The following is a 23,294-nucleotide window of genomic DNA, read 5'->3' as shown; positions in this document are numbered from 1 at the left end:
GGCCCTGGCTGGGGGTGTAGGGGCGGGGCTTGGGCTCTGTGAGGCAGGAGGGAGGCTCCGAGGGCAGAGGATTAGGCCCAGGAGCCCAACAGACTCCCCGCTGCCTGAGTGGACAGGGAAAGCACTGGCCCCATCCCCTTCCGTTCCTTCATGCCCCTCCCCCACTGTCTCCCCCAGGGTCTCCTCTGTCGCCGCTGGACCCCTAACTGTGGGTGGGTCCCGCTGGGTGTAGGAACTCCTCCTCTCCCCCAGCCACCCATCAGGGGTGCCAGTCCCAGAGGTCCGGCCTTTACTTTTGTTCCCCTTCCCTCCCTCCCACTCCCTCAGGACCTGTGCAGCTGGAGGGGTCCTCGGTGGCCAGAGGATCAGGCCCGGGATCTCAGCAGGCCCCCAGGGTCCCAAGTGGGCAGGGGAAACCTGGCCACGCTCCCTTTTGATCCTCTGCCCTCCCAATGGTCCCCCAATTTCCCTCTTCGGGCATGGGATCCCTTCCCCTCCCCCAGCTGCCCCTCAGAGACGCCAGTCCCTTCCAGCCTCCACTTCTCCTCTCCCTTCACTCCCCCGCTCCATGTCCTACCCAGTCGCTGAGGATTCCTCCCGTCCCCTTAGGTGTCCGTGGTCCCCCAGCAGTGCCTGGTAGGTGCCCTAGTTGTGAGGAGATGTGAATTCTGTGTCCTCCTAGTCTGCCATCTTGACTCCATACTCCATAAACTCTTTTAGGTCTGGCTTCCTCCAATCAGTATTACAATTCCAAGATTCACATATGCGGTTGCACGTAGCTATATTTCATGTTTTTCAGTATTTTAAAATTTAAAGTTCTTATTTTGAGATAATGGTGGATTCACATGCAGCTGTAAGAACTGCTATGGAGAGATGTAACCTTTAGCAGGTTTCTCCTAAGGGTAACATCTGGCAGAACTTTCTCACAAGGTCACAACCATGATCTTGACTTGATACTGATACAGCTGAGATCCAGGATGTTTCGATCACCCCAAGGGTCCTTCCAGTTGCTCTTTCAGAGTAACCCCCGCTTCCCTCCCACAGCCAATCCAGCTTTACTAGAAACCTCTAATCTGTTCTGTTTCTACAGTTTTGTCCTTTCAGGAATGTTCTATCGGCAGAATCAAAGAGTATGTTACTTTCCTGCTTTTTATTCATCATAATTCTCAGGAAAATGTGTCCAGGTCATTGTATGCATGAATAGTTTGTTCTTTTTATTTTTTTATTGCTGTTTCTAGTTTTGGGCTATCATGAGTTGATTAAGGTGCAACAAATGTCTGTGTGTGTATGTGGAAGTTTTCATTTCTCTGGGATAAATGCTCATGAGTGCAATTGCTGGGTTCTATGGTAGTTGTATGTTTGTTTTTTTTAAGAAATGCCAGATTTTGTGCAGAGTGGTCATACCATTTTATACTCCTACCAATCATGTAAAAGTGATCTAGTTTGTCCCCCGTTATCTTAGGCAATTTGTGTTGCCATTGCTTTTATTTTAGCCATCCTCATGGGTATGAACTGATTTCTCTGTGGTTTTAATTTGCATTTCTCTAATGGCTAACAATGTTGGACACCTTTTCTGTGCTCTTTTTCCCTCTGTACATCCACTTGGGTGAAATGTCTCCATATCTCTTGTCCGTTTTATAATCGGATTGTTTTGTTTTCTAACTGTTGAGTTTTGAGAGTTCCTTGTATGTTCTACATACTAGCTCTTTGTCAGATATGTGCTTTACAAATGTTTGGTCCCAGTCTGTAGCTTGTCTTTGCACCCTCTTAACAGGGTCTTTCACAGAGCAAACAAACAGTTTTAATTCTGATGAAGTTCAAATTTTCCTCTAGTGGATTTGCGCCTGCAGTGTTAATTTTAAGAACTCTTTGCTAGCCTTAAATCCCAAAGATTTTCTCCTGTATTTTTTTCCTAAAACTTACAGCTTTACATTTTACATCTAAGTCCATGATCTGTTTTGAGTTATTTTTTGTACAATATGTGCGACTTAGCTCAAGGTTCTTTTTTTTTTTTTTTTTTTGTCTGTAGATATCCAGTTGCTCCAGCACCATTTACTGAAAAGGTTATCCTTCCTCCCTTGAACTGCATTTGCATCTTTGTCAAAAATCAGTCAGGCCTATTTGTGTGAGGCTATGTCTCAGTTGTCTGTTTTGTTTCATTGATCTACAGTTTAAACCTCTACCAATAGCAAACAGTCTTGATTACTGTAGCTGTATAATAAACCTTGAAATTAGGTAGATGGATTCTTTTTACTTTATTCCTCTTTTAAAAAATCGTTTTAGCAATTCTAGATTCACTGTCTTTCCATATAAATTTTAGGATAATCTTGTCTACGTTTATAAACTATCTATCTGGGATTTTGATAAGAATTGGATTAATCTTGTATATTGATGTGGAAAGAATTGACATCTTTACATTTTTTTTTTCCAATCCATGTGCATAATATGTTTATCTATTTAGATCTTCTTTGATTTCTTTCATCAGCATGGTGTAGTTTTAGCATACAAGTCCTACACACGTTTTGTTAGCTTTACACCTAAGTATTTCATTTTTGAGTGATTTTAAGAGATATTATATTTTTAATCTTGGTGTCCATCTGTTCATTGCTAGTAAACAGAAATATGCTTGATTTTTATATGTTCCCCTTGTACCCTACAACCTTGCTGAACGCACTTTTTTATTTCTAGGAGTTTCTTTGTAGATTCCTTGAGATTTTCTAAATAGACAATCACGTCATCTGCAAATAGGGACTGTTTATTTTTAAAATTTCCTTTGCTTGTCCTACCACACTGGCTAAAACGTCTAGCACTGTGTTCAATAAAAGTGCAGTGAGTGGACACACTCGCCTTATTCCCAGTCTTCGGAGAAAAGCATTTAGTCTTTCACTGTTAAGTAGAAGGTTAGCTGTAGGTGTTTTTGTAGATTCTCTTTATCAAGTCATGGGAGTTCTCTAATTTTTCTGAGAGATTTATCATGGGTGAGCGTTAAATTGTGTCAAATACTTTTTCTGCATCAATTGATATGATCATGTGATTTTTTTTCTCCTTTAGTCTGTTAACATAGTTGATTCCATTGTTGATTTTCAAATATTGAACAAGGCTTGCATTCCTGGAATAAACCCCACTTGGTCATGGTTTATAATTCTCTTTATTTTTGCATTCTATTTGAAAATATTTTAAGAATTTTTATATCTATATTCACGAGGGATATTGGCCTATATTTTTCTCTTTTTTTTTGTACTGCTTTTGTCTGGTTTTCACTTAAAGGTAACACTAGCTTGTTATAAAATGGGTTGGGAAGTGTTTCTTCTATTCTGGAAATGACTGTGTAGAATTGGTATTAATTTACCTTTGAATATTTGGTAGAATTCTCCAGTGAAACCATCTGGCCCTGGAGATTCTACCTGGAGAATTGTTTTAATTACAATTTAACTTCCTTAATAGACGTAGGGCTAGTCAATTTATCTATTTCATATTAAATGAGTTGTAGTAGTTTGTATTTTTAGGAATAGTGTGTTCATTTCTTGTAAGTTGTCAAATTTTGTGTGTAGTTGTTTGTAGTATCCCTTTATCATTCTTTTGATATCTGCAGTCAGTAGTGATACCTCTTGTTTCATTCCTAATGTTGGTAATATGTGACTTCTTTTCTTTGTCAGTCTTACTAGAGGTTTGTCAATTTTGTTGATAATTTTCAAAGAGGCAGCTCTGTTTCATTGACTTCCCTGTTGTTTTCCTGCTTTCAGTTTCACTGATTTCTGCTCTTATCTTTTTCTTCTTTCTGCTCACTTTGTGGGTTTTTTTTTCTTTTGCTCTTCTTTTTCTAGGTTCTGACGTTCTGAAGGTGGGAGCTTAGATGATGGATTTGAACTTTTCCCTCTTTCTAGTGTATGTGTTCAGTGCTATAAATTTCCCTCTCAGGCCTACTTTATTTGTGTTCCAGATATTTTTGATATCTTGTATTTTCATTATATGTTTTGAGTTCTCTTGTTTCTTCTTTCCTATGAATTAGAAGTGTGCTGTTTAGTTTCCATGTGTTTGGAGATTTTCTTATTATTTTTCTGTTATTGATTTCTAGTTTGATTCCATTGTGGTAGGGGAATGCACTCTCCATGATTTCATTTCTTTTCAATATGTTGAGATTTGTTTAATGGCACAAGATAAGGTCTGTCTTGGAATGCATTCTGTGGGCACTTGAAAAGAATATGTATTCTGTTTGTTGGGTGGAGTGTTCTATAAATTTCAATTAGATTCTGTTTGTAGATGGTGTTGTTGAGTTCTTCAGTATCCTTGTTGATGATTTTCTGTCTAGTATTCTATCAGTTCTTGAGAATGAATGTGGATTTGTCTGTTTTTCCTTTCAGTTTTGTTGGTTTTTGCTTCCTATATTTTATAGTTCTGTTGTTTGGTGTATGCACATTTAGGATTAATATGTCTTCGATGGATTGGTTCTTTTATCATATGTAAGTTCTTCCCAGACTTTGATAATTTTCTTGGCTCTGAAATCTACTTTATGTGATACTAGAATAGCCACTCCTGCTTTCTTTTGATTGTTTGCATGATATATTTTTTCCATCCTTTTACTTACAAGGTGCTTATATCATTATATATCAAATGAGGTTCCTGCAGACAGCATATAGTTGGGTCATGTTTTTAAATCTACTTTGGTATTCTCTGTCTTTTAATTGATGTGTTTAGACTATTTATATTTAATGTAATTATTGATATATTAGGACTTGTCTAACATTTTATTTTTTTGTTATATTTTTTATTTCTTTATTTGCGTTTCCTGTCATCCTGTAGGTGACTTGACCATTTTTAGAATTTCATTTGATAGTGTTCTTTGAGTGTATCTCTTTGTATACTTTTCTAGTGGTTGCTCTGGGTGTTACATTATATATGCATAGTGAATCACAGTCTACTCATGTCACATTCTGAGTGAAGTAGAAAAATCTTAATTCCCTTTACATGCCTTTACCCATCCCCTGTCATTTGTAATATTGTCTTAAATATTTCCTCTGCATCACTGAGAACCAAGCCAAACAGTGTCATAATTTTTGCTTCAATCAAATAACATAATTTAGAAAGGGAAGAAAAGCCTACTCTATTTACATATATATATATATAAATTTTTATTGGAGTATAGTTGACTTACAATGTTGTGTTAGGATTTCTGGCTTTTCTTGAAAAGTGGGAAGATCTGGCAGGACAGGGTATGCCTTCCTGCCTGGCAATCACTGGCTAGAGCTGAGTCACGTGTGCTGTTTAGTTCATCACAGTCCTCTGCCTGCTTCTCTCATTTATGGAACTTGACTAACACTGAAGGCATTTCAGTTTGAGACTCCCGAGGTAGATGATCCTTGGTTATATCACTGAGCAGCTGCCACCTCTAGTATTTCTGAAGTACCCAGGAGGTCCATGACATGGAGTGTTTTGTGATTTCACTGATACCCAGATTACCTATAGTTTTGGTTACCAAGTTATTTCTTCCTTTCTGATGCTCCAGGTGTTGTTTTTTTTTTTTTGAAACATTTTCTTTCCATTTAAAGAAGTTCCTTTAGAAATTCTCTCAGGGTGAATCTGCTGGTGAAAAATTCTCTTAGTTCTCCTTCATCTGAAAATATCTTGATTTCTTTTTCACAGCTGAAGAATATTTTTGCTGGGTATAGATTCTGGTTGGCAGTTATTTTATTTCAGCACTTGAAAAAGTATTGTGCCCTTTCTTTCCGTCTCAGTTTCTGGTGTGCAACCCACAGTCATTTAAGGTGTTTTTCTCCTATAGGTAAAGGGTCATTTTTTCCTCTGGCTGCTTTCCAGATTTTTTGTCTTCTGTAGTTAGAAGCTTAGTTATGATGTGTCTCAGATCAGATGTCTTTGGATTTTTCCTGTTGGGTATTCATTTAGCTTCTTTTTCTTTTTTGAATAAATTACTTGCATATAATTTTATTCTTTTTTATTTTTTTTAATCTTTTTTTTATTATTTTTTTATTAGTTTCTGCTTTATAACAAAGTGAATCAGTCATACATATACATCTGTTCCCACATCCCTTCCCTCATGCATCTCCCTCCCTCCCACCCTCCCCATCCCACCCCTCCAGGCGGTCACAAAGCACCGAGCTGATCTCCCTGTGCTCTGCGGCTGCTTCCCACTACATTTAGCTTCTTGAATCTGCAGGTTTATATCTCCTGTCAAATTTGGGAAGATTTCAACTATCTTTTTTGAAATGCTTTTTCAGCCTCATCTTCTTTCTCTTCTCCTTCTAAGATTCTGATGGCATGAATATAAGATTTTTTTTTAATAGTCCCATAGTTCCTAATTCTCTGTTTAGCTTTTTTTTTTTTTTTTCCAGTTGATTTTCTCTGTTGTTCAGATTGGGTAATTTCTATTGTTCTATCTTCCAATTCACTAATTCTTTCCTCTGTCTCCTCTATTCTGCTGCTGAGCTCATCCAGCATTTTGCATACTGTACTTTTAAGTTCTAAAATTTCCATTTGGTTCTTCCTTATATCTTCTACTTTTTTGCTGAGGCTTTCTGTTTTTATTTTTTTTTCATTTGTATCTAGCAGCTTTATAATTACTCACTGAAGCATTTTAATCATGGCTGCCTTAACATGTTCTGTCAGGTAATTCTAACATCTCTGACACTTCAGACTTGGCATCTGTTGTCTGTTTTCCTTCAGTCTGAGATCTTCCAGGTTCTTCTATGATGAGTGACTTTCAATAAAACCTAAACATTTTTGTATTATGTTATGAGGCTCTGAACTTAATTTAAATCTCTTGTTTTAACTCTGACACTGCTCTGGCAGGGGAATAGTGTGTGTGTGTGTGTGTGTGTGTGTGTGTGTGTGTGTGCTGTGCTGTTACTGCCAGGAAGGTAGAAGTCTAGGTTACCCAATCCGTTGTGGGAGGGGCTCCTTATATTTCTGGGTGGGGGTGGGAGTTCTGGCTCTCCATGTGGTCTCCACTCACACTGAGGTAAAGGTGGCCTTGTTACCACTGGGAACTGTTGAAGTCCTGACTCTCCACTAGGTCTCCTCTGATCCATCCCAGTAGGGAGGGAGGGGTGCCTTGTTATCACTGGTTGGGGGTGGAGTCCAGATAGATGCCCCATGTGGTCTCCACTGACATAGTGGATGGGAATGCTTCACAACCAATGGGCAGGAATGAAAGTCTTTGTTCCTTATTTGATCTTCTCTGACACCACTCCAGTGAGGGTGTTGGGTTGTCTCCTATGTCTTCATGAGGGAAGAAGTCTAGGCTCCCCATGCAGACTTTGCTGGTGTGCACAGGAGTGGGGCCACATTTTTTCTGTGGTGTTTGGATGGTGCAGAGTGGTTATTAACTAAAGCCTGTTTTGTCTGATACTGAGTTACACTAGCTATCTTTTGGCTAGTACTTTGATGGTTTATAGTTTACCATCTATAGTTTATAGTTTATTTTCAACATATCTATTTGTTATGTTTAAAGTGTGTTTCTTATAAATAGCATATAGTTGAGTTTTGTTTTTTTCCAGTCTGGCCATCATTGTCTTTTAAAGTAGAACATTTAGTCCACTTACATTTTAGGTAATTATGGATTAAATTAATTGGATTTAATTCTATCAAATTCATATTTGCTTTCTTTTTACTTATTAATTTTCTTTTCTTTTTATTCCTATTTTTCCTTTCCTGTATTCTTTTTGATTAATTATTTAAAATCTTTCTGCTTATCTTCACTATTACTTTTTTGCTATACATTTTAGTGTTATTTAAAAAATTATAAAATACATCATTAATTTATTACAATTTACCTTAAATTAGTTCTTTTTGGCTCCCTGAACAATGCAGCAATCTCACAAGTCTGTTTACTCCTACCCAACTTTTCTGTTGCTGCTGTTATATATTTTCTTTGTATGTATGGTACAGACCCTTATTCTTGCTTTAAAAACCAGAATATTTTAATATTCTGGTTTAATATAATAATAGTTAGCTTTTTATACTTGCCCAAAGTTTACATTTTGAAGAGCTGATTATTCCTTCTTACACTTTTGCTCTCTCATCTGGGATTATTTTCCTTCAGCGTGAAGAATATCCTTTTAGTATTTTCATATTATGGGTCTGCTGCTGCTAAGTCAAATCAGATTTTGTTTGTCTCTATTTTATTTTCATTTTTGAAGAATATTTTCACTGGGTATAGAGTTCTAGGTTGGCAGTTATTTCTTTCCAGTCTCTAAAGATGCTATTCACACTTCCTTCTGACTTCTGTGGTTACTGTTGAGAGATTTAGTAGTCTTTATTTTTTGTTATCCTGAAGGAAATGTGTCTTTTAAAAAAATCTAGTAAGAGTTTGCCTTTTATCTTTGACTTTCAGTAATTTGACTGTGATGTGTCTAGAAGTGGTTTTCTTTGTAATCATCCTTCTTGGACCTCAGTAAGGTTCTTGAATTTGTGGCTGTGCATATTTCAGCTGATTTGGAAAATTCACAAACATTACTTTTTCATGTATTGCTTCTGTTCCATTCTCCTCTTTTGGGGCAAATTCTAATTACACATATGTTACAACTTTTGACCACGTCTCAGATCTCTCTTCTTCTCTGTTCTGCTGTTTATAGTATTTGTTTTTTCTGTACTTCAGTTTGGATTTCCTGTTGACTTGTTTTTGAGGTCAACCTGCCTTTTGCGATGTCTATGCTGTTGTTAAACCAGTTAGAAGACTTCTTATTTTTGGATACTATATTTTTCAACTGTAGAATGTTTATTTGTTTCTTTTAAATGTAGATTCTAAATTTCTATTTAAATATGGCATTTTTTTTCATTTATATATGCTAGCACTCAGGAATGCAAAAAATAGAGCCAGTCAAGAATCTTATCCTCAAGGTGCTTCATGGCCACTTCAGGAACTCCTATGTCCTTAAAGTTTTTGTGATTAGAACAAGAGAGGAGCTCGAGAGAGAGAGATGGCCTCTGAGAGTCAGGACCTCACTCAGTTATGTCATAATGGGGGTGACAGCAAATTCAGGGTTGATTCACAGTCCTGCATATCTGCAAACTTGTTTTCGCAAGTACAGTCCCTTTATCTGTCTTGTTATCTTCTGTACCTCAAATGCCTTGAACTGTACCTGGCATATAGTGCTCAATAAATAATATTAAATGAAACAATCAGTAAAGATGATATGTCCCCCAAGATCTGATTTTGGATCTCTAAATCACAAGAGAAGGTGGAATAGATTGCAATGTAAGTAGATTAAATTATAATGTGAAATATAATTGCCAAGGGAAACAGACTCTGTAACCTTCCTTCTTGTAAGAAAATGAACATGAAACTACAATAACTCATCAAACGGTTGCTTGTTGAGTATGGAATAAGCAAAGGAGGTGGCTGGATGCTCTGAATTGCTACCTATGCCATACTGTGACATCTTGAGGCACTTATTTAGCCTATAGGGGTCAATCTGCATAGGATCTAGATTTGATTAATTAATTCATTCAATATTATGTGCTGAGGACTTGCTATGTGCCAGAAAAGGTTACAAAGGTGAGCAGAAAAGACAGTCACATAGTCGCTGGACTCATGGCCCTTCAGTAGATTTGGGAAGGCAGAAACAAACAAAATGATCTCACCAGTAAATGTAACATTAAAACTGTGATAAAGCACCAGGAAGACATGGTACTCAGCATCAAGTGTATGTGTAGCAACCAGACTTACTTTGGAGGTCCCAAAAGGCTTTCCTGAGGAAGAAGGGCTTGGACTGAGACCCCAGTGATGAGTAGGGGTTAACTACACTCGGGACTGAGGGTGTGGGGGTAAAGACAGTTCTTGAGAGGGAACAGCATGTGCAAAGGCCCTGTGGTGGGAGGGAGCACAGGGTGTTTGAGGCACAAAGAGGAAGATCAGGGTGCTGGAGTGCAGCCAGGGAGGAGAAGTGGGTGATGAGCCTGAAGAAGAGGGCACTGGCAAGGTTGGTCATGGCCTTGTAAGCCTGTCATCTTTATCCTTGGGGGAACTGGGGTGTCATTGAAGGGTTTCAGCATGGAGTGCTAAGGTCATATTTATATTTTGAAAGGAGCACTCAGGCCGCTGTATAATCTCTGATCAAGTCACTGTTTCTGGATAATGCTGAAATAATACTGCCAAATTCTATCCCTCTGAGTCCTCTTTCTCCTTTTCTATGTTCAAGGTTGCCCATTCCCCTTCTGCTAATGGTCTTCTTAAGGAGGGGATTTAGTATAGTTAATTAAGTTTCAGCTTATGAAATTAAATCATATTTATGTCTCCCAAGGTCATTTGGATTGGAATTTTGAGAACTGAAAACTCTACAGTTACACAATTACCATCAATCTATTGGGGTACCCTGAGTGCATCTATTGTGTGTTCAACCAGTTTAATTCCAAGAGAGAAATTCATAGCAATTTCTCACCTTGTGACATGTCATGAGTTAGGACATGGGGAGGGCAGACACCAGGCTGCAAGGAGTGAGGGGGCAGCAGTACAGAGGGTGCCCTTGGGCCAGACTGATAATCAGTTGCTGGGTAAGAGGAGGAAGCCTATTCTCAGCTGGAGGGGTACAGTCACCTCCTGGCTTCATTTCCCGTTTTGTTTGGCTTGATTTCCATGTTCAGTCATGAAAGTATCACTTTCTGAAGACGTGAAATTCATTAATAGGGTCAATGGGTGGCATATTTATTTCCTTTTGATGAGGGAATAGCCTATAGAGAGCCCTCAGTGGGCTACAGAGATGGAGCCTCAGTAGAGGCCCATGAAGGACATTCAGAGTCAGAGTTAAACTGTAAACTGTAAAGTCAACACAAAAAGCATTAGGATAGAGCCACTGTAAAGACACCATACAGGCCCTGGGCTGGCGAAACTATCACTAATGTATCTGGGAGTGTGATAAACTCTGAGGGAGTGTGTGAGTCCCAGGAAGAGTTGATGGACCATGGAAATTTGAGAAAGCCTTCAAAGGGCAAAGGCTGCCCACAATCCTGCCAGCTCCTCTGCCTGGAGTATCCTGGTCCCAGAGGTAGGGCTGGCTCTGGATCAAAGTGGACCATGTACACAACACTTCTGATGCCAGATGTGCGGGGTTCTCCCCCACCAAGCAGTTTTCTGCAACACCAGCTGGGGGTCCTGCAATCTAACTCAATTCTGACACTGTCTACCTGGAGATAGAGTCAGATCCCACAGGCTCAGGGTGATGTCCCACCAAACTGCTCCCCACCCCATTTCAGATGCCAATTGCCAAGTCCAGGTTGTCACCTATGTTTCTGACCAACCGGCTATAAACCCCTCCTCAGGTTTGATTAATTTGTGAGAGTGGCTCACAGAACTCAGGGAAACACTTACTTCCATCTACCAGTTCATTAAAGGATATGATAAACGATACAGAAGAACAACCAGATGAAGAGGTATGTAGGGCAAGGTCTGGGAGGGTCCTGAGTGCAGGAGCTTCTGCCCCTGTGAAATTGGGGTGTGTTACCCTCCCAGTATGTGGATGTGTTAACCCACCTGGAAACTCTCCAAATCCCATTATTATTGGGGTTTCATGGAAGCTTCCTCATGTGGGCTTGATCAATTATTAACTCCATTTCCATCTCCTGTCCCCTCTCTAGAGAATGGGGGTGGGTGGAGCTGAGAATTCCAGGCTTCGGATCATGGCTTGGTCTTTCCTGTAACCAGCCCCCACCTGGGAGCCATCTAGGAACCCACCCAGCATTGCCTCATTGTAACAAAAGACGCTTCCAGTGTGCTTATCACTTAGGAATTTACAAGGGTTCCAGGAGCTCCCTGCCAACAACCAGGGGCAGACACCAATATGTATATTTTCTAATATCTCACAGGACCCTAGTATGTGAACATGGAATATTGGAATCCAACTGGCTACTCTAAACCACCATGAGACAGATGGGTGGCAACTGAAAATTCAATTCATCGGATTCCCCGACTCACAAAGAACCTGCGCATTGCCACTGGCTTCCCCTACAGATCTTCTACAGGGAGAGATGGGTGGGCATTTGAGACACATGCCCCAGCTCCTCCGATAGGTCTCAACCCACTTGTGGGGCTTGGGTACCACGGATCTGCAGTGATGGGGGACTGGGAAAGTTACTCCCAGACTGTTGGATTTATCTCATTTATGAGCCCACAACCCTGAGGGCTACCAGGTAGCCCTTCACCAAAGGTAGGCACGTTTCCCGGAGAATCAGCCTGGGACAGCCAGGGTCCCCGGGCAGCACGCCTGGACGGGCCACCGCCCACGGGGGCCGGGCTCCTGGTCACGGTTTGCATCTGCCCTCTGCTTCCCGTGCATAAGAACCACTTACCTTTTTACTTCCTTTTTCCCTTCCTGTTTTGCCCGATAATTCCTTCTCTCTGTTCACAGCTAGTTTTAAGTTTTTTAGTTCCTGTCTCATCAGCTCGTCAACCTAGGTGAATACAAAAGACCCTAGGTTTAGGTGACTTCGCATGACTTGTGTTTTCTTTGTGAGGTTAAAAATAGCTTAAATTCTGGGTAGGTTATTAACAGGAAATTGTAACAAAGCACTGCAGTGAATGACTTACTGGGACTACAGCATAAAAGCAGTCTTACCTGCAGCCTGATCTCCGACTCCAATTCTTTCCATTTGTCCTCTTTGATCAGTTCGGGATCATAGCCCTGGGGGACATTCCACGATTCATCTTTATTCTTCCACAGGTCTGTACTCCAGAAGGATAAAGAAAAAGAAAATGAAATTTTTTCAGCGTGAAGACTAATGTCGACTTAAAAAAAATGTACAACATGAGAGTTGTGAGTCAAGTTTTATTTGGGGCAAAATGAGGACTATAGCCCGGGAGACAGCGTCTCAGATAGCTCTGAGAAACTGCTCTAAAGAGGTAGGGGGTAAGGTTAGCATATATGTGATTTTGGTGAAGGGGGAGTACATGCAATTGAGCACATATTTTTTTGCAGAAGGTTTCTGCTAGTCTCGAGGAGCAGTCGTCACCATGAAGGATTTTAGTGCTTTTCTAGATAGGAGGAGATACAAGAATTGGGATCATAAAATTGGCTCCTGAAAATATCTAACTATTCTGAAGAACTGCTCTGCCAGTTTTTCCCAGAGCACAGAGGGCCTCATGTATGGTCTCCACCTTGAACTCCTTTCAGGGGTGTTGAAAGTCAGCAGCCGCAGCGGCTCATGATTTAATCCTTGTAGAGGTAGATGGCAAGTGCCCATTCCTTTGTGGTTGACACTAAGGAATGCAGTTTTGTGATATATAACACAAACTCAGTTTTCTGCTCTACATCCTTCTCCACTTCCCAAACAGAAGGATTGTGCCTGTATAGTATCTAAAAAATAAAGAAGGAAACTGCTAATGTGAAAAGATCCAATAAAAAAGTATGAAACAAACAGTATTCTTCCATACGATTAAAACCATGCAAAAAATAATGTTAATTGTGGGATTATACAGTTATAGGTGACTGTTTCTGTAATATGTTTTACATTATTTTTATTATTCAAATGATTCACTAAAATAGGAGAGATTTTGTTGCTACTTCAACTCACCAGTAATTTACCCTGGCTCCTAGTAAAAGCCAACACTGAACACACAAGTACCCACTACTCGCCCCTAATTCAACGGCTCTATTTTTGTATCACTTTTTGGATGTTTTTGAAATCATACACATTTTACATTTCCCTTTTGCCTGGCAGTTAGGAGGATGGTTAGAGAAATGTGACCCTAGAGGAAATAAGGGTAATTTTGTATCACTGGAATAAATGGAAATAAACCTGTTTTCTCAGAAGGGGAATTCCACATTGCACAGAGGTGCACATCACTGGATCCTGGCTGTGGGATTGGGGGACCTCCCAGGGGAAAAAGACTTGCCAGTTTGGGAAATGAGATCTCTTCCTTGAATTTGTGTTCAGAATGTGATGGAAAGCTTCTGGAACCAAACCTGCAACCACCACTCTGCTGGGCCACTTTGCTGGGAATGCATCCCTGAAGCACGGATGCCATGCAACTCGGGAAGGCAACCGAGGGCCACGGGGCCCCAGGCAGGGGTTTCCCCACCTCCGTCTGACAATGGCTATGGCTTGGGAAGAAAGGGGGTCGTGCGGGACCTGGATGGCAGGCAGTGAACGATGGGATGGAAGTTTCTCAAGCACAGCTTCTCCTACAAGCACCGCACGGGATCCTGAGACTAGCCAGGACTGTGTCCCCCGACACAGCTCACCAAGAAGGGTGGCATTAAAGGACAAGCCATAGAGGACAGTCACGGTCACAGGCAGAAACACACGTCTGGGCGCACAGGCGGACTGTGAAGGCGGACAGCAGAGAAGATTCTCGGAGAGTCAAGTGGGCAAACAGATGAGAGAGGAGGGTGGAATCTCCACGTAAATCATGGAGGCCGGGGATGAGCAGAAGCAGCGAGAAAGGAAAGGAGAAGGGATGGCACGTGGTGTGAGCCAGGAATGGCTGCAGATCCTGGGGAGATGGAGCAAAAGGGCGACGAGACGCAGATGCACAAGAACGGGCGACTGGGCTAGGGCATCGCCCAGAGGGCTCCAGCCAGGCGGCAGCCCCGGCAGGTGGGCCCCCCGTGCTACCGCTTTCCAGCTGCTGGTCTCACGGTCTTCCCTTTCCTTGTCAACAATCTCCACCTCTCGAGGGGCGAGGAACCAGGCAGGACAGCGGCTACTCTAAAATCACTTGTGCCCAGAGAGCCAGTGGAAGTGAGGACGCTGAGGACCACTGGGCATGTCCTCTTAGAGGGGTCCGAGTCAGGACCACACAGGACGCAAGGGGAGCAAGACGGGATGTGGGTGCGCAGCTCCAGTTTTCCAAAAGTGTGGGTCGGGTCCACAAGCCACAGGCTGGAGACCCTGACGCTGCTCCCAGAGGCTGGCATGGAGATTTCTGGAAGCGAGAAGGGGCACCACAAGGTGATGGCCACACACAGGTCAGGCCTGGCTCACTTCCTGGACAGTTAGCTGGGCAGAGGGGTCGGCCTGTCTGGATTCCAGGCCCGGCGAGGGCTCTTAGGCTTACCGGCCTCCTACTAGCAAACCAAGGGCAGTGCAGCCTGGATGGGGCCAGTCCTTGGCTGGTCACAGTCTGTGCCAGGAAGATAGCAAGGAGAAACCTATGGGTGATGCAAAGTTTCAGGGGCAGATTTTTGAAAATGAGGATGATGAAAGTACCCAAAGCTTTTCTAGGGTGGCTAGTGTGGATTTATAAGAAATCGACAAGAAACACATCACAGAAGGGGTAAAATTTTCATAGAATTGATTCACCCACATGTCCTTCCCAAGCAGGGTGGCCATGTGAGAGGTGGCCCAGCCGCTAGGGCTCAGACGATGGGACGGGATGATACGGCAGGAGAGGTTTGGGGGTGTGCCTCCTGTATGCCTGTCTGAGGGTGGCCTCAGTTTCTGCTCTGGCCTGAATGCCTGTCCCCGCCCCCCCCCCCCCCCCCCCCCCCCCCCCCGCAGAAGGGGGATTAGCGAGCTTGTAAGGTGTGAGTACACAAAGGCGAAGCTGGCTCTCGGGCTTGAAGGCCACTGCTCCTTCTCTGTACGTTTTCTGAAATTTACATAAGCTTAGACTGTGGAAAACTTTGAAATGCAGGAATAATATAATGCTTCTTTTTTATGGGTTTAAAATTGTAAGTTTTCCCCCTTGAAAATACTATAACTGTGTTAAAACGTGCTATTCACTAATAACAATTCTTTTCTAGCAGATTTCCCCCTTGTATGATGACTAAATCTCCTCCCACAGCAAAACCCACCTGTTTCATTAAGATCTTTTAGAGCAAAACTGCTTTGTTATTTAAAGGAAGCTACACTGCTTTTTCATGGGATAGATTTACTAAGACTGGGAAGCAATGTGTTTTCATAATGAAAGAAACACAGAATATTCAACAGAAAGGAAAGTACCATGTGATTATTTCTGTAAAAGCAGTGGCAACTTGTGACATTCCCATTTCTGGAGCTGTAACTATATTTTACAGACAAAGCAGTTTGTAGCAGCCTTTCCCGGTTTCACCTCTAGTTCATGTAAATGGACCTAGTTTTCCACTGCAACTTTTTCTCATGACACTTTTGTACAAGGCACTTCTCAATCCCTTCAAGAGTTTCATGGACATTTCTAAATGCAGGAAGCTGTTCATGGCTCTCAAAGGAAAACAACTGCCCACTCTTTCCTACAGCAGAGAATGAGCTTTTATCCCAGAATTGGGAAAGCGGGAGCTGCGGCAGTTTTTGCACATTGAGGGGTGACCGAGGAGGGGGCTTAATCTCAGTGATTAAAATGCTAATGTTTCGTCTGAGAAAGAAAACCTTTGATTTTTATGAAAAGAATTCTCAGATGAAAACATTTAATTTCTGTAAGCTACCGAAGACCTGACAAGTAACTCATCAAATGCCCCAACAGCCAACTAGGAAAATCATGCTTCATGTTTTCTGCTCCCGAGTGGCTTGTGTTTTCTTAGTCTTGATGGAAACAGATATTACATACCAGGTGTGGGTCGTTTCAAAAGCTTTGCTGGGTGGGTCTGCAGGCTTCCCATGGGAACATTAGATGTCCCCCAAATTAATTACTGTTTTTATCAAAATAATGCATGCACCTTATTTTAAAGTCAGAGTACTGAAAAGATTATAATAAAAAACCTCTGCCTTCCAATTACACCGTCCAGTGGCATTTATTCCCACATTCATTCATTCAAAAATGCATTGACTAGATTCAGATTTATTCATAAATCTGATCTATTTGTAAATTATGAAATTCATGCCCTGCCCTCATGGACCTGGCGCCCCCCTCATACCCCCTGCGGGGAGACAGCAAACACACACACGGAAGTCAGAGGGAGGTGAGTAAAGTGGGGTCAGGGGCAGGCACAGGTGAGGCAGGAGAAGGCCTGAAGGGAAAAGCATTCCAGGCGAGGGGAACAGAAAGCACGACAGCCCTGGGGTGGGCGTGTGAGCAGCCTGTGGGAGGAAGAGCACAGGGCCCAGGGGAGGGGGGCGAGAAGTGGTCTAGCTTCACGTGGGCTCTTTTGGTTGTCTGTTCCTCTCCCAATGTCTAGATAATACACGTATACTGCTGCTTCTTGATGCATCAATTTTAGACAGGGGCTCCTGACTCCTTGTTAAGGTAGGTGAGAATTTTTCTCTTCCCCACTTTTCTTTCTTTCTCCATATGCAGTTACATCAGAGGCCAAGGGAGCCAGGCCTTCCAAATCCCGAGTGTGAGTGCATTGAGATGTACCTGGCACCTAAGACTCCCCACCGGCAGCCCCTCTCTGGACACCCAGTAGGACAGGCTCCACCAAAATGAGGGATTAACAGGAAAATGAAGGGGTGACAGTCAGGGAAGGCAAAGGAAGCCCCAAGGAGGACAGCTGGCAGGGCTCCAGAAGGGAGGTGTTCAGAAGAAGATGAGCTGGTCAATTACCTAACGCGTTCGAAGGCCTGGAAAATTATCTCGAAGGATGGTGATAGATATGCAGAATACGAAACAAAAGACAGTGTGTACAGACCAATACATGAAGTCATGTGAAGTGGTGTCTTCACAATGGCAGCTATTGTCTGGGACCCAGCCCTGAGCTCCGGGGGCACCACAGCCAGGCCTGTGACTTACTGCGATTCCTAGCTGGGTCTCTCGGAGGCGGCTGAGGCCAGCCTAACAAGCCATCCAACTTGTGCCACTGTCCCCACCCATCTACCGCCACAGCACCTGGTGTGTTGTGAGCCTGCTGATGGCATGTGCCAGCTTTGTAGCTCCAGGCTAGCATTGCACCTGCACACTGGAGTCAATCAATGTTTGTTGAGTGAATATGTAAGTGAATGGATGCTTTGATAGTGATTGCTTGGCACCATTGTTTGTTAAAGAGTTGGTGTTATCTTGGTGGGAATGTAAGTTGGTGCAGCCACTATGGAGAACAGCATGGAGGTTCCTCAGAAAACTAAAAAACAGAGTTGCCATATGATCTGCAATCCCACTCCTGGGCATATATCTGGACAAAACTGTAATTTGAAAAGATACTTGCACCCCAGTGTTCATTGTAGCACTATTTACAATAGCCAAGACATGGAAACAAATTAAATATCCCTCGACAGAGCAATGGATAAAGAAGATGTGGTACATATATACAATGGAATACTACTCAGCCATAAAAAAGAATGCAATGATGCCATTTGCAGCTACATGGATGGACCTAGAGATTATCATACTGAGTGAAGTAAGTCAGAAAGAGAAAGACAAATACCATATGATATCACTTATGTGTGGAATCTAAAATATGACACAAATGAACTAATCTTCGAAAGAGTCACAGACATAGAGAACAGACTTGCAGCTGCCAAGGGGGTGGCGGGGATGGGGGAGGGTTGGAGTGGGAGTTTGGGGTCAGCAGATGCAAACTATATAGAATGGATACACAACAAGGTCCTACTGTATATAGCACAGGGAACTATATTCAATATCCTGTAATAAACCATAATGGAAAAGAAAAAGTTGATGTTCTCAGACGTGACTGATGGCAGGGCTTCTATCAGTAGACCTGAGAGAAGGTCAGACCTGCTGATCGTGGGTAAGTGATGTTTACCGCTCCTGGTTATTATAAAGGTAAGTAAGATGGGAACAAAAACACAAAGCCTTCTGCGTCTCGGGCACCTAATCAATGTTAATTTACCCTTTGACTTCCTTCCTCCCCAATTAAAGCAGTTGCTAAATCCTGCTGGGGTCATCTTATCCCTGTGCTTCTGCCTTCGTTCAGCATCTCAGGTAGAGTGGGACCCTTGCCACTAGTGGTAAGTGAAAGAATTTCAGGAGGTACACGGACATTCTTTTTTTTTTTTTTTTTTGTCACACTGCACAGCCTGCGGGATGTTAGTTCCCTGACCAGGGACTGAACCCGCTCCCCTTGCAGTGGAAGCGTGGAGCCTTAACCACTGGATGGCTGGGGGCAAGTCCACGGACATTCTTATTTTATAGAACCGGCATATCAAACCCGCAACGACTTTTGATACAGTTGCTGAGGATGAGGCTCAATGAATTGGGGTAAAAACCGTGCATCAATTAAAAAAAGATATGAAGTAAATAATAGTAGCGGTGCTGTCCACCCAAGACCAGAATTAGGAAGGAGGCACTCATGTGACTGGAGTTTGGAAATATTCTACTTCACGCCCTTATTGCATTTTTCAGGAATTTCCAAATAACGCTGATGGCCAGGGTCACCTTGGCAGGTCATCCTGTGCTGGGATTTGTCGTGAGGGTGGAGTGGAACCACAGGAATCGGATAACCGCTCCAGTAAAGTATAATGAGAGTATCTCAAAGACCAACTCATACACTTGCCGAATGAGCCAGATTATACTCTGCTAAGTATGCTGAACATGGGAGAAAAGATTTAGGTGTCAGTGTTCAGGCACGAGTCTTAGTCTAATAAGATTAAAACATTTTACTGTACATACGGCATTGATTTTCTTAATTTAAACAATCCAGGGAAAATCTTTCTTCCCTTTCATTCCTAGCAAAAGAATGTTCAGCTGAAGTCTCAAGGGTTTAAAACAGAACAGAGGTTTAGATTATGTTCTCATCTTGCTCTTTTACCAGTTATATGCCTTGAAGCCACCCAAAGGAATTTTAAAAGAGAGACGGACAGAAGGTCTTGGCTGTGAATTGCACGTCTGCAGCCTCTTATGCCTGGGCACCAAATTCTGCCCAACAGAGGCTGAGGCCACACTGGGTGGACAGGGACACCTCCGTCAGCACGCCTGTTCTGCTAAACTGACCTTTGTATACGTTATTTCCTTCTTCCATCATAGGAAGGAAAACACTCGGTGACATTTTCCAGGCCTCACCTTCTTCCTGTGAAAGCAGAATAGTACACTTGTTAATTACAGGCAGAGTTTATCTGTCGCGATCAGACATTAAAAGGCACGTACATCGTGGTTGCTTTGACTACAGAAAAGCACGCAGACTCTTTTCTGGTTTGTGGGGCGAAGGACCAGCCCCTCGTCTGCCCACCTGGGCAGTTTCCCTGCTGACCAGTCTGAGCAGGGAGTGCTGTGCCCACCGACCAGGGCGGGCATGGTCTGGAGACGTGGCTCTGCCTTCAGGCCCCCTGGGGCCCCCCCACCCCGAGGCTGGTCCCGTCCTCTGATGCTCTGCTCGTTTCTTGCTCTGGAAGCCGACGCCCACCCGAGTCCTGCCACCTCCTTCGCCACGTCCCCGTGACCCAGGTTTGCTGCCGCTCTCCGTCTGCGTTCTGCTCCGCCACTTGTCAGGTGGCGGTTTGTAGGAGCACCCGGGCTGCTCCTCTCTTGGCTTGCCTGTCCCCTCCCTGGGCCAGGAAGCCAGTCCTGAGCCCCCAGCCTGAGCTGGAGGTCCTGCCAGCCTCCCTGCCCCGGGCCCCCACTGCAGAGAGAGCCCGGCCATGCCACCCTTGGTCCCGGGTGCTTCTGTGCAGCCAGATCGGAGCTGCAGGGACACCGGCCACTGCAGCTGGAGGGTCTCTTCCCCGACCCCCAGCGGAAGTCCCCTTCGCCCTACACCACCAGGGCTGCTCCACATCATGAACAGCCATACCTCGCAAAGCCCCATCTGACGTTTCTGGGCAATAATGTTTGTACTGTGTTAAGAGTCAGGTGCCCGATGACCAAAATCCTGGTTATGGTCACCCCACAAAGGGCAAAAGGAAGGATGCTGGTCTACACGATGTGTCCATGAGGAGTTTCCCAAAGCAATCAAAGCGCTCTCTGTGCAGCTTGAAGGAGGAGCGGCAATTAGATGGTGAGCATCTCTGGTGACTCTGGGCTCAGGACGTGCCCTCGTTTCTGGGACCCCACGCGCCACGGGCCGTGGTTCAGCAGCGCCCGTGTACCGGATCCCCGCCTACCTCTCCTCCCGTACTCCACGTGGCAGTCGGGAAGACACGTGAAACGAGCTCACGAGAGCGATGGGAGCCCCCAGCAGGAAGTCAGGGTGGCGGGAGGACTCTGAGTCCTGCAGGGTTGGGGTGATATGGGAGACCTGCCTGAACCACAGCTCACGAAACACGCAGGGGCAAACACAGCCTCCTCGAGAGGCCACCTGCCTTGCAGAACCGGGGGGAGAACCTGGACCCAGAACTCCTGGGGGCTCCACACCTACGGAGCAACTGACCCACCTTCCAGCACCCACAGGAAATCAAAGCTCACGGGGGAAGGAGCCCCACTCACTCCCACAGCCGAGGACACCCAGTCATTCGAGAAGAATCAGCCCGAGAAGCATGGAGAAGACCAGTGTTGGAAAAAGGCATGTCCTTGGATGAAACAGATGATTCACAGACAGAAAGGGGCATCTAAAATAGCTAATTAATACTCTCAGAGATATTACTCATCTCTCTCCCCGCCTCTCTCTCTCCAGGTATCGCTAAACGTTCACGGATCTTTTGTATTTTTTAGTCAGTGCGTTGCTGACGGACGTGCTGTTGCTCTTTTGGTTTTGGATACTCAGATCGTCCTGTATTTGGCCTCTGGGAGCCCCTATAGGTGGTGAGTGTGCGCCTTCATGGGTAGAGGTGCAGGAGGGGGGGAGGGGAAAGCGAGGGGAGGAGTGCTGCTCCAGAGAGGGAGCACCGTGGAAGCGCTTTCAGCAGAGGGACCAGTTCGTGGGAGTCTGAGCTGGAAGGCCGCGTTGCCTTTGGTAACTGGAAGTTAGTAGGGCAGGGGCGTACGGAACAGGGCCAGCAGACAGAGAGATAGAGACAGAGACACAGAGAGGGGACGGACTTTGGAAGGCTCGTGAGCCGTGTTCCTCAGAGAGTGTGAACTTGGTCTGAGAGCAGGGCAGCCACCTGGGGGTCCCCGCAGGAGCCTGGCATGAATGGATCTGCTTGTCGGGTCATGACTCTGGCTGGAGCATGGGCACAGGCCGGAGGGCGTCAGGGTGCCCACCTGTCTCTGACCAGAATTCATTTTCCCATCTTCTTCTGTGGAAAATTCTTCTTAGGTCTGAGGCAAATATCCCCTCCTCTGTGAAGCCGTCCTGGGTTCTCCCCGGTCACAAAGACTCTCCCCTCGCTCAGTAGGATCTGCTTATCCTTCCTGGAGCCTGTTTCTCTGTGCATATTATTGGCTATTTGTGTGCCTGTCTTAGCTGCTCTCTTGGGCTGTGGGCCCCCATGGAGGAGGATTCCGTCTTGTTGATGTTTTGTACCCTATATGGAACCAGCATCAGGCCTGTTCTCTAGGCGTTTAACGCATGTAAGTAAAAATAAGATTTATAGGTCTATTTGTACAGCTTTATTTCTATAATAAATATCAAGTTCTCAAGGGGAGTAAAACACTGTAAGACCAGTTTTGGGAACATCTGATCCTGATTGCACAGAATGACAGTGGACGTTAGCGGTTCTCACGACTTTCCATGTGGTAATGACATAACTGGCCGTCACAGGAGACACCTTTTAACCAGAGAGAAAGCACGATGGAACACGTCTGCTTTCCTTTTTAGAGATATTTCTTCCTTTCGTCAACAGTTTATTGGACATATCCTTTCCTTTGGTTGCTGCTTTAAACACTTAATATCTTGCTCATTTTGACAATTATTGGGAGAGAGAAATTCCATGAGGAGGTTTTACCCTCTCAACTCCAAAGTCACTTTTTTTTTTTCTGAATCTTTCACTGCGAAGGGGTCATACAAGTACAGTTGCACCTGTCAATGGTGCCTGCCTTGACCAACATCCCTTTCTGATGGAAGCTTCTCGGGCACAACTCCCAGCTCAGCCGATTGGCTGGAGAGTGTTCTAACCAGAGAGACGCGCCTCTCCTGGAGCAGCCTGACCCGGAGGAGCTGGACTGGGCAGCCACATTGGCTCCCCCTGCACTGGTGGGGGAACACACAGGTGGACCAGCCAGCTGGCAGCAAGGTGAGAACTTGCTGCCAGAAGGCAGATGACAGGCAGGCAGGGGACTCTGCCTGCAGGTGGTCCCAGCCACCATACGGCCTTCTTTAGAGAAGGGGGTGGACAGAGGAGCTGGTCCCGGTGGACCTGGGTCCTGAGACTCCCAGCTCCAGCCCACGCCTGCCAGGTCCTGAGCCCTCCACGCGCCCTGGCTCCATCTCACTGTCTGCCGACCTGAGTGCGCTGGTGGTGCCACCAGTAAGCCCAGTGAGTCCCAATAAGAGACAGCGTCTTAGACATGTCCAGCCTTTCCATTCATTCAGAAATGTTATAAATACCACTGAGGGTCTGCTGGGTGCAGATGCCAGCCAGGGACATCCAGAGGGGGACTGGCCCACCCCAGCTCCTCCTGTGAGCTAATGCACAGCTACGCTGCACGCTTTGCAAAAATGCTT

General features: G+C 44.3%; 1 protein-coding gene across 1 annotated transcript in view; it reads right to left on the bottom strand.

Moving 5' to 3' along the window:
- The window catches only part of DRC11 (dynein regulatory complex subunit 11), a gene marked incomplete at its 5' end in the record, with an annotated part of 169,612 nt that overhangs the window by 62,506 nt on the left and 83,812 nt on the right, over positions 1 to 23,294 (bottom strand). Inside the window, 3 exons of the mRNA XM_079710231.1 lie at positions 12,298 to 12,399; positions 12,564 to 12,670; positions 19,748 to 19,823. Of these exons, the coding sequence (XP_079566357.1) occupies positions 12,298 to 12,399; positions 12,564 to 12,670; positions 19,748 to 19,823 (285 nt within the window). The remainder of the gene's footprint in view (positions 1 to 12,297; positions 12,400 to 12,563; positions 12,671 to 19,747; positions 19,824 to 23,294) is intronic.

This window comes from Hyperoodon ampullatus, assembly GCF_949752795.1.
Source record: "Hyperoodon ampullatus genome assembly, chromosome: 8".
In the NCBI taxonomy this organism is placed as follows: Eukaryota; Metazoa; Chordata; class Mammalia; order Artiodactyla; family Ziphiidae; genus Hyperoodon; species Hyperoodon ampullatus.
Note: the sequence above shows the minus strand (reverse complement) of the source record. Positions and strands in the feature narration are given on the sequence as shown.